This window comes from Ranitomeya variabilis, chromosome 2, assembly GCF_051348905.1.
Source record: "Ranitomeya variabilis isolate aRanVar5 chromosome 2, aRanVar5.hap1, whole genome shotgun sequence".
Lineage (NCBI taxonomy): Eukaryota > Metazoa > Chordata > Amphibia > Anura > Dendrobatidae > Ranitomeya > Ranitomeya variabilis.
Window position 1 is genome coordinate 68,303,999 of NC_135233.1, and position 18,603 is coordinate 68,322,601.

Here is an 18,603-nt window from a genome sequence, read left to right on the forward strand (position 1 = left end):
TGTTTTGCGTGCAGTCAGTTAAGATCTAGTGTGTCTCTTTACGTTAATACATTTTATAACTTTGTGCGACTTTTTGGAGTTTAACTGATAAAGGAGGCGTCGGGAAAGTTTTAAAAGTTATGCGAATATTTGTAAAAACTAGAATCGTGTGTGTGCCTTTAAAACAGCAATGAATGGGTGGAAATGTATAAGTAATAGAAGAAAGTTAGAAAGTTAAACATTATATGTATGTATAGTATGTGTATATATATATATATATATATATATATATATATATATATATATATATATATATATATCCTCCTGTTTATTTCTTTCCTTGACACAGATACATTGTTGTGTTATCCTCAGCTCTGTAGTTCTCTCTGTGAATGTCTTAAATAAATGAAAGCCCCACGCTCTGCTTAATATGAACACAAGTGTGATCTCCCTCATTTGTCGCACTCTACCACTAATCTTACCAAGTTTATTTAGGCTGGTAGCATAGTATCTCTTGCACGAATAAGTTTCCTATTCTTCCAAAACACACACGTACAAAAAAATAGAAGGTCTTAAAATATAATAAATGGATCACTTCAATTACATTTGGGTTGTGTTCCTATGACCCTTTTACTTTTACCGCATTTTAATATTACAACACATATAGTGGTCAGGTCGTTTTAGAAGGCAGGATAAAGGAAGATAGATATAATAGTAGTGGAAGGCCCTTTTTTATTTTTATGTGAAAATATCATACTTAATCCTTTAATTCTGAATACTACTTATACAGCTAATATTATTGATGCAGTTTAATATTTTATTATCCCTATTTTAAATGTAGTTTAACTATTATTTCAACTACTAATATAACGATGATTTATGTTGCTACTTATTTTAAAACTATTACTCATGCCAATTATTATCATCATAATCATCACTATTATCACCAAAAATAAATATATGAATAGTCTTCCACTTTTTTTGGATTATATATTTTTGTATATTTGCTACTTTGTATTTTTTTTGCTTTAAAAATGTACGTGTAAAGCTTTCTGAATAAACTCATAGCAATCGAGCCCTTAACCCTTTCCTAGTCTGGAATCTAGTGTCGGACCTATTAGAAACTTCTTAATATTCTGTTCCATAATAATAATTACCAGTCAATAATGTGATCCCACATGATATCATTATCTTAGTGTCCAAGTCATCACTGCTATTTGCTGTAGAAGTAGGAAAGACCAAATTAGATGACTATGGGGTGTAAGGAAGCTGAATTCGCTGCAGATTTGAGTGTTGATAAAAGAAATAAACTGTTGGAGAACAATCTAATGGTTGGGAGTCAGAGGTGTAGTAGTGAGTGCATTGGGTGTTGGAGTGTGTGTCTGCTGAAGTAGAGATTGAGACTATAGCACTGCGACTTTTCTATTTTATAGAATGAAATTAGCCAAAGCGCTTTGTATGTGGTAGTGTAGCCGTGTATATGCATTGTAGCTGTTTTCTGGGACTGTGTGTGTCTTTTTGTGCTTGGTGGTTGTATCTGCATTGTTACAACCAGACATTGACTGCTGTATAATGTACAGTTGGATAATAAAATGCACATTGCATTTTGGTGTTGCATGCGTATATATATATATATATATATATATATATATATATATATATATATATATATATATATATATATATATATATATATATATATACATGTATATATATATATATATATATATATATATATATATATATATATACACAAAATTGTCAATCATGTCCTTATACTGTTTGCACTGTTGTGTGCTTGTGTTTTGATCGTCATTGTATTGCACAAATGCTCCCAACAATACACACCGATTATGGTGTGTATTGCAAAGATAACTAGACCCAAGTACATTGCATTGAGGCAGTTAGTGTTGTTTGCCGGTGAATTAAGAGTCTGATGAGTCTTGTCTTGGGCCTGTGGTGTTATGCAGCACTGAGCTGCCAGGGCCATAGGGGCATCTGCCCCCCTGACCATGTGGCACTGCTTGTTACATGCCTTATTGATTTGTTGTGTTTCTCTTGCAGACACCCTCTATTCCCTCTATTAGCACTGATTTTTGAGAAATGTGAATTAGCTACTTGTACCCCCAGAGAACCAGGGGTGGCAGGCGGCGATGTGTGTTCCTCTGAGTCTTTCAATGAAGACATTGCAGTATTCGCCAAACAGGTCAGCAGCCAAACAATGCATGAATAATCCCACACTACACCCCCAATATTGTCTGTGTACATGTATGATGATAATACAGCTCTGCTTACATACACACTGGCATGCTAAAAGCATGCAATAACACATTCCTCGCTAGTTCTGATAACTATATACACATTTTAGTGATTGGACTCATTATTATAATGAACCAAGAAACTTCATGGCAACTAAGTGATTTCTATTTCCCTATTATCTGCGTTCAGATTCGAGCAGAAAAACCCTTGTTTTCTTCAAATCCGGAATTGGATAACTTGGTAAGAATTTTGTATTTATTTTTTTGCAGATTTATAATGTATGTAATAAGTTAATTTATTTTCGTACTATGTTATGTCATCTAGTTCCTTTGGCTTGTTTATTCTTAACTCTTAATTACAAGTCATACCGAGTAACAGTTTGGTCTAGTCACTTACACGATGAACAGAGCACAGACATTCGCCCTCCTGAGATGAGATGGCCCTTTTTTTATGACACCCAGTAATCAGCTTCTTGGCTTATTTAGGGTTGTCAAAACCTGTCTTCTCTGTGCCAACACATCCCCCCCACACATAGTTGTTGACAAACAGATTGAAAATACATCAAAAGACCCAAATCCCCCCCCCCACACACACACACACATACACATACATACATACTGTTTAGGGGTATTCCAAAGGAAAGTCTTCAGACAGAAATTCCACACTATTTTTGGAATACTTGGATATTTTCACATCTGCTGGATATCCTTTAAATCTGAAAATACATTGTTTTTTTTGTTTTGTTTTTTTTAAATCTCAGGCTGTAAAAAGTGATCCTGGTGCTTCTGCCTGTTTTTCTTTATTTTTACAGATGATCCAAGCCATACAAGTATTAAGGTTTCATCTACTGGAATTAGAGAAGGTAAAACATATGATGTGGAGTGATAATAAGATATAGCTAATAGGGAATTTGCATAGATGTCTTTATTTCTGGTTCGGTGCAATTAGTGTCAAGACAAATCACAGAATCCATTTCTCTTTTTCTGTTTAATTGCTATTTCAGCTACTAAATCCAGAATCACCATCGCTTTGGGCCTGGTGTAGAGTGCAATATTGGGCTTGCATGTTTATTGCACTGTTTATTTCCCTGGTAATATTTTGGTGTATTCTTAATATTATTGTGATACACGGTAAATGAAGCTAAATAAAATAAAAGGGGGGAAGGGACAGGACAGTGTTGTGGGAGCTTTCTCATCGGCAGAGCTGCCTGCTCTGTGAGACTGTTCCTGAACGCTGAAGGGAGAAGGATGATAATGTCATTTTACTGGCTGTTTTGCATCTGAGCAATAAAGGGGATTGCAGTTTGATGCCAGCAATAAAAGTCGCATGCCGGCTTTTTTATTTTATTTATTCCATTTCTTTATGGCTTTAAATATTAAACACAAGGCCTCATACTACCTATTCAGGCTTGGATACAACTGCTACTGGTGTATTCTATTCTAGTTTCTTTTCTTTTCTTTTTTTTTGCATTATATTTTTCCCGATCGCCTTAAGCAGCCCCCTCTGATGATGATATAGCTAGATGAAATTAAATAGTTTACTTTAAATGTCACCCATGCAGGTCACAATCTCTGTTGTGGTCACAGCCCCAGGAGCAGATGAATTTAACACGGGTGTTGCATTTGCTGTAGCTTGTGAATCATCTTGTCAGTGTCAATTTTCTAAGATATCTCTATTTTAGCAGAAAAGAAAGTTCCTCCTAATTCCTGATGCGTCTTTTAAGAAGGGTCTCAGGAGAATAATTGCAATGCGTTCCCCTTATTTGTGCTACCAGGAGATTTTGATTGCTCTTGTCAATTTTATTTATCTACGCCTGATTATATAGTTTATTTTTTTTCCTCTCTCTCTTTACCACTTCCATGGACCTAGGTACATGAACTGTGCGACAATTTCTGCCATCGGTATATTAGTTGTTTGAAAGGAAAAATGCCCATAGACCTGGTCATTGATGACAGGGAAGGTGGATCCAAGTCAGACAGTGAAGACATGACGAGATCAGCAAACGTAACAGATCAGGTAAGCACAAGCAGATCCTCTCTGGGCTTTCTCAACCTTTTCCTATTGATATTCACACCATTTGCTGGGGCCTTTCCATTATTTGCATATGATTAAGGAAATGGACATTTTGGAATAATGTGCCTATTATTGCTTCATTAAGCCCTGGTCTTGGATTAGACCTTGCAGGGTGAGCTGCCACAGGGGCTTCTCCTTCCAGCATGTCCTGCTTTTCAGATGTCTTTTATTATTTGTTTTATTTTTCCTTAATATATAAAATAAGTAAATGCAGTTCACAAGAATAAGTGCGGTGGCTGCAGGGATAACTCTGGACAAGTGTTTTATGGACGCTAATAATAATGACCTGGAAGGATAAATGTGCCATGGGTGCAGTGATCACATCAGTGTCCTATTGATGATGATGATGATGATGGCAGTGACCTGTGCTGCTGTGCATGTGTGATATAGGGAGGTATATTCACGATGGGGACAGCGATAGCGCCGTGTGCATATTTTGCCATCAAAACAGCATGTAAATATATATATATATATATATATATATATATATATATATATATATATATATATATATATATATATATATACATATATATACTCTGTAGGGAACACTCCAGGTGAAATCTGATGCAAAAAGTGTAAAAAAGTGCAAAAGCCCAATGGTTAAAAAAGTACATGATTCGGCTCCAATATGGATCCTTTGCGAAGTATTTATATTGTAGCCGAAACGTTACTTTTTTTTTCTATCTTCCACTTTTTTCTCTTAAACATGTGCTATTAAATTTGCTTGCACTTTTTTCCTTCTGATACCTGCTGGAGTGTTTTATTGGGGGAATTTTTTAATCCACTGTGGTTGTTGGGTTACAACCTGGCCTGGCCTGTAGAGACAGGCATAACATGCTTTATGTATGTATTGTATTTATGAAAATATATGAATTGTGTATAATGTCCCGTATAATGTGGTGGTGTGATATGAAAATGTCAATTTCTATAATTGACTATGGTTAATGAACATATATGCTACAATGGATGTAGTGAATGTACTGCATATTAATGACATTATCTGACATAGCGCATGCAGCGATCGTGCTCTATATTAATCTTACGTGCATTCTGTATATTGATGCTATAGATGGCAGTGGATGCAGCTCTTCCACTTTGCAGTGAGCCGTAGATAACAGCTTGGATGCAGTGACCGCACGGAATGTGCACAGAGTATATTGGTATATAAGGGATATATTGGTATATGATATATGGGCGCTTGGTGCGGGGCGCATACAGTGATCTGGAGGTCCTGGGATCTGGGGGTCCTGGGATCTGGGGGTCCTAGGATCTGTGGGTCCTGTGATCTGGGTCCTCTGCAGTGATCGCGCTGTATAGGTGCTATAGGTGGTCGTGCAGGCAGTATATGTGCAGTAGTCTAGGTGGTCTGTGGCATAGCATAGAGCAGGACCGGGCTGAGCTCTGGCTGAGTGCACGCTTCATTAGGCTGTCTTGTCAGTTTCCCTTGGCCGAGCGCATTCAGACCTCAGTGCACATTGCTTTGTGCACAGGCTGCTTGCAGTGAGCGCCCATCTCCCTTATTCCTCCCTGAAATCAAATACTGTAAAATCAGCCCCACATCTATATCTGTGTGTGATCTGTAACCCCCTTATTATAATATACCGTATTATGCAGTGGATGCCCCTGGTGGTGAGAAGTGACCCACTCTGTTGCCACAGGCGAACGCACGATGTGGCGCAGGAGGAGGCGCAGTGTATGAATTGTGTTCTATCATCAATGCTCAGAAAGGCTTATTTAGAATGATTTCACTATGGGGTCGTTTTGCATTAATAAGGGGTTAATGCTTTGTGTGGTTAAACTACTGGGATAATGTTATTTCTATAGGATAAGGAAGGCGTGAGGCAAGGGTTAATTGACTGTGTGCATTAACCCTGAATTAAGGGGGAATCAATGGTGGTGACTGCACGGGGAGCAACTGCCTGCTAGGAGCCGGGAGAACGGGCTCGGCAGTGTACGGGGTGCTCCAGGGAAGTGGGGAAGGGTGGGCTGCAGGGCTTGGACTGGGTCTATGTGATTTGTGACTTATTTTAACATTATTGTTATATTATATTATTATTTTAATTAAATTTTAATTTTTGTGAATAGGCAAAAGCTTTTTATAATATCTATCTATCTATCTATCTATCTATCTATCTATCTATCTATCTATCTATCTATCTATCTATCTATCTATCTATTCATATCTACCTATCTATCTCATAGCTGTCTATCCAATATCTATCTATCTATCTATCTATCTATCTATCTATCTATCTATCTATCTATCTATCTATCTATCTCTACTGATCTATCTATCTATCTATCTATCTATCTATCTATCTATCTATCTATCTATCTATCTATCTATCTATCTATCTATCTATCTACCATAGATCTAAATGATACACTATTAGGCACCTGGTGTATGTTTATTTCTTTTATTTGCTGTTTTGTACTATTGTAATATGATTATTATTTACTAGACAGTATTTAGGGTGTAATAACAATTTCTCCTGGGAATTGCTGGCTGGTGATTCCATGTGCAGCCAAATCATTGCAGCACCAGAGGCAAGGCGAGCCCTCTAGCTGTGCCACTGTCAGGACCCCCTAAGTTTTAATTAGCTGTGCTGTGTGACTTTAAATTTCCTTAAATTTATTGTTGGATAATTGTGGAAAATTCTGAGACTGTAATAGAAGTATTTAAAAATTTGGTGTGTAATAAAAAATACAGAAATATAAACAAAATTTAAAATAATATTAATATTGTCAGACATTTTTAACCTTACTGTATTTTAATGTCACCTCACAATTTCGTTACCATTTTGATTAACCTTTTCCATTCCATAAGGCATTGCATTGATTTTGCCATGTCCATGTCACATTCCAGTGTAAAGCTTTGTGTCCTAGTGAACCCATTGTGAACCCATTGTGAACCACACAGTCCTGAGCTGCCTAACAACAAAAATTGCCATCCAACAAGTCTTGCTAGACCTAGGTTACTAAAAAGCTGTGCTGTGCAGAGTACAGAATGCTATTTGAGCAAATTACAAGAATAGCTCAGGGGCACAAATGAAATCAACACTTTAATTGCCTCCAAAATGAAGATTTATGCCTCATTTTCTCCCAAGAAATCATTATTTTCTTGAGAAAGTGACCTAGAACACAAGAGGATAACAGATCTGAAACAATTAGCAAATTCAACTGTTGCTCAAATTTTTTAAAGAACTTCAAAATTAATTCTGGACGTGAAGTCTGCCACTTGTGGCGGCAGCAGACACCAGGTCGTAAATTGTAGGTTTACTTTTTTATTATCTCGTGATACATCTGATGTCTTTTAGTATATCAGCAGTGTTGTGCGGGATTATTTCCTTGTAGTTTTTGTCATGCTAGCACAGTGCAGACTTTTAACATCGCCTATTGCTTACTATATGCATGAGATGAGTCTGAGACGTAGCAGTGCTGAGTTGGTTGTTTATTTTTTTGATTGCAATTTTTTTTTTTCAACTTAGGCTATAGATATTTTGTGAATTATCTTTATGTTTAAGGCCACATTCACACGTTAAGCATTTGGTCAGTATTTTACCTCAGAATTTGTAAGAGAAAACCAGGAGTGGAACAATCAGAGGAAAAATATAATAGAAACACAGTCACCACTTTTGCATTTATCATCCACTCCTGGTTTTGGTTTACAATTACTGAGGTAAAATACTGACCAAATACTGAACGTGGCCTAAAAGACACCGCTATCTGACATATACAGCTCTGCTACATCTAAATATTCATACCCTAGCCCATGTTACATACTAGTCATTGGATAGATTTCGGATTCCTGTAAGGAACTGATTCTTATTTGTGAAGTCTACTTCCTTGTAGATTATTTGTATATGCTGCCATTAATAGACGCAACTGAAAAAGTTTTGATAAATTTTGCTTTTTGTTCGAATTTAAGTGAAACGCCCATGACACCCCCAACTCTGAAAAAAAGTTTCCTGTAGACTTAAAGCTCTTTGCACTTTACTATGAATGTGGCCCAGCCAGTTTAGATTGCACTGTTGTCTCCTTGCTGACAAATGAAGATCCCCTTCAGGTGTTATGTGATCTGGAGTGGCTAGTTGCCTGTTTAACTTGTTTGCTTGCAAAGTACGGTAAAGAGGAGTGGGCTTTTACCACCACTAGAGCCTGTCCTTAATCTTGTCTGGTGGTAACCCAACACCACTTCCTGTCCAGCATCTGACCCCTTCCCACAGCCCCACCTATGCTTACCACTGGTGGAGATCACCAGCCATATTTCATTAACTCTTTCTGGGGACCGCCTGTCTAATACCACGTGCACACATTGAATATTTGGTGATTTTTTTACCTCAGAATTTGTAAGCCAAAACCAGGAGTGAGTAAAAAATGCAGAAGTGGTGGTGACATGTTTCTATTATACTTTTCCTCTGATTGTTCCACTCCTGGTCTTGGCTTACAAATACTGAGGTAAAATACTGACCAAATACTGAGGTAAAAAATTCACCAACTACTCAACGTGTGCACATGGCCTAACAGTAAAAGTGGATGGCATTTGGGCCACATTCACATGTTGAGTATTTGGTGCATTTTTACCTCAGTATTTTGTCAGTATTTTACCTCAGTATTTGTGGCCTAAAACAGGGGTGTAACAATCTGAGGAAAAGTATAATAGAAACACGTAACCACTTCCACATGTTTTACCCACTCCTGGTTTTGGCTTACAAATTCTGAGGTAAAAAACTCACCAAATACTGAACGTGTGCATGTGGCCTTATAGAAATCTCATGCCCAATGTGCTCTCTTTTTTTAATGCAGAGTAAACTGACCAGCAACATGTCAATTTCTCTTGCAGATACGCTGAATTTTCTTTGCAGATTTTCCCAGTTCCCCATAAACTTACATTAGATGTGTAAAATCTGCAGGTAGTAGCGCACATACATTTTAGGGAGCTTTTCCGAACATCAAAAACACATACAAGCTGCTCTTAAGTATTATCAAAGCCAAATACAAGAAAGTACGACAAACACAGCAACTTTATTTAAAGTACCAAAAAGAGACAGAAAACACAGAATCAAAAACGCAATAAAAACGAATGAGGGAAAAAAATGCATAAAATAAATTCAATGAAAAGCCGCTAGTAACCTAATTTAAATAACAGATGCAGAAATTCTGCAGCGTGAAAAGCTCACTAAAAGCTCCTCATGGGAGCGTAGCCTAATGGAGTTCCTCATGTTGTGCAACTTCCAGTCTCTTTATCAAGTTATAATATTATGTTACTCCAAATTGGGAGGTTATTTTGATACCTGACTCCGATCGCCTCATTGCGATTTTTTTTGGGGGAAGGGGAGTTTTTGAAAAAAAAAAAGTATTATTATTGATTTATTATGTTTTTCTTATATAGCACCATCATATACCGCAGCACTTAACAGACATCATCACTGTCCCTATTGGGGCTCACAGTCTAAGGTTATGGTCACACTATCAAGCTTTGGTCAGTATTTCACAGTATTGGTCAGTATTTCATCAGTATTTGTAAGCCAAAACGAGGAGTGGAACAATCAGAGAAAAAGAATAATAGAAACACGTCACCACTTCTGTATTTATCACCCACTCCTGATTTAGGCTTACAAATACTGAGGTAAAATACAGGCCAAATACTGCTGTGACCATAGCTTAAGTCCCATATCAGTATGTCTTTGGAATGTAGTCGTAAAGTGGGTTTTTTTGGCCTACATTTAGGTTTATGGTTTTGTTACCTGAGAAAAACCCAACTATAATATGTGTCTTAATGTGTCACTATAGTAAAACTGAGAAATACTGTACGTACAACAATATAATATATATAAGATATGTGGATATTCCCAACTATACTGAACAAATAAGTGAATAGTCACAAGAGAATAATCAAAAAATATATACTTTATTAATACATTTACATAAAACAGATTTATATTAAAAATGTGTGGGTGGGTTGGCGCAATTACAGACAAGAAAACTCATGAAAAATGCATCAGGTATGGGTATAAATATGGCATGAATAGTATAAAATAGTGGTATCAAAAATGGCTGAATGACATTGAAAAAGTGCACTAATAAAACATAGTTTATACATTTATATCTCCATGGAACATGGACCACAAATATCGTAAATAAATAGTATAATAGAAATTCAGTGCAATTATGTGATTACATAAATACCATCAGTAAAAAGAAGAAAGCTGATAAAACGATCAGGACCTCAGGACTCCGACCTAAGTTTCTCCTTGGCTTTCTCAAACATTGAGTATAGTTCCTTAGCCCATTAATATGAACTACAAAGTTTCCAAAAACTTAAGTTCTGCCAGTTTGGTGATTCTTCTCAACACGACAGTAGGGCTAGCTGCATAGAATGTAAATCTCCGAAATCCTGTCCCCCACCTTTCAAAATTTCTGCGTTAATTTTTTTTTTCTTTTTTTGGCAATTTTTCATTACAAAATTCAGAACATCTCAGGTTTCCACTACCCTCTGGCTACACAGGAGTTAATTTGTCTATTTCATATGTTACAGATGAGAAATAGGCACTGGACATTTTCAGATTGGCAATTAAAGTGATACATGACAATATGGTAACAATAAGAAGCAAGGGACTTTTTTATTATTTCAAAGCCATGTTCAAAGCAGAATTTTTTTTTCTATACTTAGTTTCAGTTCAAGCCTGGATTTCTAATTTGTTTTGTGACATAACACACGTGATGATGGAAATATATAAAAAAAAATTAGAAATAAACTTTATAAAAATTGAATTAGTTTACTTAGTTCGATAAGTGTCATCACTTAGACATGCTTAAATAGTGCTGGGTTTATATAATGTATACACTATAGTGTCATATATATTCATATATTCAAATCTAAAAATTAAGAAAAGTCAGTTCGTTATATATCTTAGCCATTTTATAGACACTTTTACTGTCACTTTAAGTAATTATTGTATTATTTTCATAAGTAAATATTACCCACAATTATAACAAAAAGTATATTGTTCCCTTTTTTATATTATGATTTTAAGATTTAACATAATATATTAGATTTGCCTGGAGTCTTAGAGGAAGAATGCATATAAAGTGCAAAATGACTAACTCAACTCAACTCAACTGTTTCTATATAAATCCGTTGCCGTTGTTGAAATTCTGAGCTCATAGGTTCATACCTTGGCACGAATATTACAAAGCCGCCTCACTTTAAGAACATACTTTCATGTTAGAAATTAATCACGTACAAAGCTGACATACTAAAAGTATGAGATGTATCACAAGATAAAATAAATCAAATGAATTCATTGACAGAGCATTTACAATTCAAAATTAGTTTGGAGGTTATTTAAAATATTCCCGAAAGTAACCGTGATGAAATTTTTCATTCTTTTTGAAACCTACATAAAGATATTATTTTTAAAAAATTTATTCTGAAGCAAATAATGTGTTAACTTCCTTTTTGTAATATGCGCTATGATGGCATGATGAGCTCAAGTGACAAATCTTAGAATATAGCAAAGCAACTTTTTGCTATGTGCACTTGTCACCTTCTACTACTTTGCATTTTTAGGTTAAGTGATGAGTTTTTGACATCTTGCAGTTTCCGCAAAGCGGATGGGATTTATAGAAACCTCATGCCCACTGTGCTTTTTTTAACGCAGCAAAAACTGACCTGCTGTACCTTTTTCAAATCCGCATCGTGGCAATTTCTCTTGTGGGTACGCTGAGCTTTCTCAGTGGATTTTCCACTTAGAATTACATTAGATGCAGAAAATCCACAGTTAAAAAAAAACCACATGAGCTTTTAGTGATTTTCCGTAGCGGAACCGCACTAAAAGTGCGGCATCATAAATGGTCTCCTTTGTGACATGCCTATAAATGTATTGTAGGTTCATCATGATATTTTCTAAAGTTCTAAACTCACATAAATATTATTAATTATTTATAAAGTGCCATCATCGTCCATGGCTCCGAACAATGTAGTAAAGAGAAGTGGTAGAGATGTAACACAAAAAGCAAAAGCAGCAATACAGAAAGTCACATGTCTAATACAGAGAGAGTTCTTCCTATATGAGCTTACCGTATAATGCCATGATATCCGTGGTTGTTACTTGATGTATGGTGAACTACGGTGATGAGGTAGCAGTAATAATGATGATATCTATTGGTAGAGTTTATTCAGGAATGGCCATTATTCATTGTATAAGGAAAAGTTACATTTTTTTCTTATATACTTTCTGTATCAACTCTTCATAGTTTCTAAGATATCTGCTTGCTGTCATTCAAAATAAAACTTCATTTTTTCTTACATTCTTTTCTGTTTTTGGTCAAATTTGCCTCCAGAGATCTTGAAAACTGTCAGAAATTGATAGAAAATAACAGTGAAGAAAAGAAACTTTTAATAGCACAAAAAAATAACTTTTATTTGCATAAAAAAGTGTAACATCCCTAGAAATAGTTAATTTGTTCCATAAGGGCTGCTATGCATACAGTTTTGCAAGTACTGTTATAATTATCAAAACTGTATCAAAGCCAAATGCAGAAATATTTCTAGAAAAAAAAAAGAAACAGAGGTAATAAGCCAAATTCCTATAGGGCCGAGCAGAGCAATGATCAAAAACGTGAACTTGTCATGAAAGTTTCCATAAAAATAACTATTAATCAAGTTTATATGACTGAAACATCAAAGGGGCTGTATGGAGACAGAGCTGATAAGAGATCTCAGTGATATTCACTGTATCCTTAACATTCACTAATAGATTTGAACATGCTTTTGGGTTATTGTGCGGAGTCTTTAGCTTTTCTGTGACCTTCTTAATAGAGCATTCAGTTGTGATACATATAGATTTTAATTAATTTAATTGGTTATAAAAATAAACAGCCATTATTCAATTTGTGAAGCCTAAACCTGGCCTTAATGGAAACATATGCCATAAACATCTATTACCGGATTCCAAAATATGCCCAGAATGTAGACGGTGGGAGGTGTACTTCATTAGGTCTTATCTACTGAGTGGAGCATGGGGCCTTCACGTTATTCCCCTATAACAGAAGTCTGAATATAGGCAGAGAACAGAACCCCCCCATTAAATTAACACACAGAAACTTTGCTATAGAAGGCGTTATTTTCTTTTTTATTATTAGGTGGGTAAAAAAGTCAATAACATCACACAGGGTGAGTGGTCCATAGATATTTGACCCGGGGGTATGGACCAGGGTCACCCTTTTCAGAGGCAGTGACATTAGCACTGAGCTACTCCTGTAGTCCTCCAGGCCAGCAACATTACCATAGTGTCTCTTGTGTGTGAATAATCAGTGGCATGAGAGCTGTGAAAATAACAGGACGTACAGACACAAGAACATGTTACCTTCTGGTCTCATAACAACTGGAAAAAAAATGTTTGTTAAAAGCAAATTGTTGCATGACTGTACAAACTGTGGGAGTCAGCCAAATCCTAAATTTATAGTGGAATGCACTCTGAGCGCGCTGATGTATATGTGAACAGTGACTATGTGACTCTGCTAACACTTTACTGCTGTAATAAATAATAATAATTATATCTATATAGCACCAATTAGTTACGCAGCATTTCAAAATTAAGCGGTGACATATATGCTATAAAGATTATACTTCTAAATGTGACGTACTTAAATAATTCGTGTCTATCTATCTATCAAAAAAGCTGCTCCTTGCCAATAAAGTCCACTTTATACCGGTATTATGTACAGTGCTAGTTTTTGTTTTGTATATATCATGGAGGCTTGCTGTACCCGTCTTTTGCATTTCACAGTGCTGTTCTGATGTTTCTTTTCTTTCTTGCTTTCTTTCTTTCTGCGTTCCCTCCTTCCTTCCTTCCCTTCCCCCTCCTTCTCTCCCACCCTCTCTTCCACTCTTTCTTTCTTTCTCTTTCTTTCTTTCTTTCTTTCTTTCTTTCTTTCTTTCTTTCTTTCTTTCTTTCTTTCTTTCTTTCTTTCTTTCTTTCTCTTTCTTTCTTTCTTTCTTTCTCCCACTCTCTTTCTTTCTTTCCTTCCTTCCCTCTCTCCCCCTTCCTCCTATCCAACCCGCTCTTCCACTCTTCCAATATCATGCCTTTCTTTTCCTTTCTTTCTTTCTTTTTCTTTCTTTCTTTCTTTCTTTCTTTCTTTCTTTCTTTCTTTCTTTCTTTCTTTCTTTCTTTCTTTCTTTCTTTCTTTCTTTCTTTCTTTCTCCCACATTTGGATACATTTTTACATCCACTGAGCTTCTGATTTTTCAGATTTACAGGCAGTGCAACTACAACAGACCCCTAAGGCCTATCCTTCTGTCCTTGCCCCTCAGAAATTTGCATTTTTCCCTTAAAGACTGCTAGGGAGTGCAGAAAAAAAATGCATATGAAAAAAGTAATTGAATTTTTAGGCTGTGTTCACATCATGAATTTGCAAAGCATTTTTTTACCGTGATGTATACAACGTTTTTTTTTTAAACCACAGTAAAAAAACACATCACAAACATATCATGTGATAACAACCTTAAGTACGGATTTGCAGTCTTTTTTAGCTATAAAATAAATTTAAAAAAAACACTCAAATCTGCACCAGAAAAAAAGCATAAAGAAGTACAAATCCAGCCCTGCTACACAGACACCCATCAATTTTGACCATTGTATTGCAGATCCCTCTAAATGTCTAATTTTATTACATGTTTTTGATCCAAAGACTATATTATAATTCAAAACTACTTTACAAATACTGATCCCATTACACAACTTGCTCCGCTATGTTAGCCGGGGTAAAATGGCACTTTATCTTTCTTCTGCTGCCATATTTTAAAGATCAGTTAAAGTATGAAAGGTAGTGAAAGGCATATGTCAAAAAAGGGGGTCTGCACGGCAGGCCTCTCATCTCATGCATTGTGGGGCCATATTGGTTACTGCCAGAATATCTAGTCCCACTGGACTAATTCATCTTTGCCAAAATTCTTGAGTGAAATTAATATATTCTTCAAAACACTGAAGAAACTGTGAGATAATCATAGTAACATAAAGCAGCAGTGATAACACCAACTGTAAATTCTTTTATAAATTTATATATTTCATTTTTGTAGTTTGCACTATGTAACCTGAGAGTACAGGAAGAAATACTCGCTCTACATGCAAGATGCATCACGTTACTTAAAGGGGTACTACTATCATTATGGTCATGCCCTATTGAACAATTTGTAAAAAAATAATGAAACTTAGCAAAAAGCATGATTTATTCAAAACTGATGTCTTTTACAGTGAAGCTATCATCAGCAAATTACCTATTGTTTAAATCAAAGTTTCGTGTTAAATGTATTTTTTTCTTACATTTTTTTTGCAATTTTTCTACATTTCACAATTTGCATTAAAACTATTAAATAGAAATCTTGTCATTTCCTCTCTGGCCATTGGAGCTTTTTTTAGAATTGAATTTCCTATTGTTTCAGGAAACAACACATGTACATAGCCACAATAAACAAAGTATTTTGTATTAAAGCATCTAATGAGCATGTGCAAAGGTCACTGTGGAAGAAGGGGCAGTGATTACATTGCCTATTGTGATTGGTGGGTACTGTGTTATCTTCTGTGTATTGAGGTGACACCTGCCTGCTGAAAACTCATTCTGAGAGAACAGGAGGTACGTGTCCAAAAAAGTCTCAGTGAGTCCCAGTGTGAAAACTGCAACATATATATCTTAGTAAGGATCATAATATGACAGAGGAGAGACATTTCCATTTTTTTAAATACATACCTGATGCTTTTCCTTTAAGATCCGATTCCGGGATCAGGTTATCTGATTGATTGCTTGACCCTGGCTACATAACAAGATGAGTATGGACACTTTGCCCAGTGCAATTAGATGGTGTAGGAATGGATCCACAGCATAGAGTTAGCATTAGCAGTTAACCAGCACTTGTCCTGTATCTGCAGCTGTCTGCATGATTTTGTAATTTAACATAAAGCCATGGCTGTAATGACACTGCCATACTGATTTCGTTGATACCTTTGGTGAAGAAATTCACTTTGTGGTTCTTGTTTAATCACGATTTGAAGGTTTATGCTAATTAGATTTTGTTCCTCCGGGGCTGGACTGTGCACTGGTTCTTCTCCTCCTTGTCTGTAATTCCCCTCCCCCTCCAAATACCTCCGATCTGTAAATGACAGAGATTTCAAATAGAGGAGGCAGGTCAATTACAGGCCAGAGACAGATGGAGGGGTCGGGGAATTATAGACAGGCGGGGAAGAGAAGACTCAGTGCACAGTCCGGCCTCTGAGGATTGAAATATAATTTGCAGAAAACTTCAAATGGTGATAAAAGAAAAACCACAAAATGAATTTCTTCTGACAGGTTCCCTTTAAGGCCATGTACATGGTCCAATAATCGTGGAACAAGAGTTCATTTCCCAATGATTGACCTGTCTGAGAGACGAGAAATTAGTACAATGCTCATAGTTTAAGTGAGATTATTTTTAAACAGGCCTAGAAATCATCTGCAGAACTTCGTCCTGTACACATATGTGATTAGGCCATTAAATGACCGCTGATTGGCTTGTGTATATCCATCAGTAGTTGTTTAAAGGTTGCAATTGTGACGTATAAAACCAGTCATGTTGTTGTTTTTCAATACCAACATCTATTTTTGAATTAAAAAAATAAAGAAAAAACCCTCCAAAAAACAGAAAACAAAACATGATTTTGAGACAATCCCTTTATTAACTTTATGAATAATTATATTATGGTACATTTGAAAGGGTTTGCATATAGTGGTTAGCACTATTGATTTGCAGCTCTTGGGTCCTGAGTACAAATCCAACCAAGAGTAACATCTGCCTGAGTTCATGTGTTCTCCCTGTGATTGTGTGGGTCTCCTTGTTGAACCCTAATGGAGAAAGAGATGATAATGTCTGTAAAGTGTTGTGGAATATTATAAATCGTCCTTATGTGGTGGAAACACTGGCTCTACTTGGAGTGTACGGCTGAGTATGGAGTCTTAGGCTAGTTTCACACTAGCGTCGGTACGGGGCCGTCGCGCTGCGTCGGCCCGACGTACGGACGCATACTGTGCAAGCGCCGCACAATGGGGGCAGCGGATGCTGTTTTTCCACGCATCCGCTGCCCCATTGTGAGGTGCGGGGAGGTGGGGGCGGAGTTCCGGCCGCACATGCACGGTCGAAAATGGCGGACCATCGGCACAAAAAAAGTTACATGTAACGTCTTTTGCGGCCGGCGGTCCGCCGCATCACGATGCAATCGTTGCACGACGGTTGCGACGTGTGTCAATACGTCGCAATGCGTCGCTAATGTTAGTCTATGGGGAAAAAACGCATCCTGCAGACGACTTTGCAGGATGCGTTTTTTTCGCCAAAACGACGCATTGCGACGTATGCAAAAGAACGCTAGTGTGAAAGTAGCCTTAAAAGCAATGCTCCATGGGAGAAAAGTATGTAAAAATATGTATGTATGTACTGTATGTACTCTTCTGTTCTGCATACATAGCCTTTATGGCATTATATGTTGGCATGCTTTTAGTTCAAAACTGTGACCCTATCATGTAAGCTCACACAGGGCTGCCACCAGGAATTTTAAGGCCCCATACTGGCAACATTTTCAGGCCCCCTTGAAACTCTGCCCAAGCTTCACCCCAGGTCTGCCTCCAACCCTTCCACAGTCCCAAAGTCCACTTATAGAAAAACATCTGCACCACATCCTCATCAATCACACATTAACAGTTCCCATCGAACACCAGATCATATACAAAGCCAGCAGCTTTTGTTTTGGCCAAAAGATTTTTTAAGCCATCAGTATGACAAGGTAAACATTTGTTAAAATATCCAATACTCTTTCTAGGTATATTTTTATTTATGTTTCTTTAAGGGAATGTGTCATATACATTTTTTAAAATGAGCAATAATATCATATACAAGGAACAAGTCATGACCAGTCAACATATTACCACCACATAGTGACTGAATAATACCACATACAAGGGACAAATACCGCCACACCATGACCAGACCACATATTACCACCACATTGTGACAGAATAATACCACATGCAATGGACAAATACAGTCACACCATGGCCGACCACATATTAGTACCACATAGTGACCAATAATACCACATACAAGGGACCAATACTGTCACACCATAGCCAGATCACATATTACCACCACATAGTGATTGAATGCTACAATACTGATCATTAATAAAAAAAACTCAACACTAATATTATCAGAAGTGCCATTATACACAGGAGCTTTCTACATAGTATACAGTATATAGT

General features: G+C 36.6%; 1 protein-coding gene across 4 annotated transcripts in view; it reads left to right on the forward strand.

Moving 5' to 3' along the window:
* MEIS1 (Meis homeobox 1) overlaps positions 1 to 18,603 on the forward strand; it is a 197,586-nt gene that overhangs the window by 3,325 nt on the left and 175,658 nt on the right. For all 4 annotated transcript variants that reach the window (XM_077282533.1, XM_077282529.1, XM_077282530.1 and 1 more), the window contains exons 3-6: positions 2,044 to 2,185; positions 2,428 to 2,478; positions 3,050 to 3,100; positions 4,108 to 4,254. In XM_077282533.1, coding sequence (XP_077138648.1) covers positions 2,044 to 2,185; positions 2,428 to 2,478; positions 3,050 to 3,100; positions 4,108 to 4,254 — 391 coding nt within the window. The remainder of the gene's footprint in view (positions 1 to 2,043; positions 2,186 to 2,427; positions 2,479 to 3,049; positions 3,101 to 4,107; positions 4,255 to 18,603) is intronic.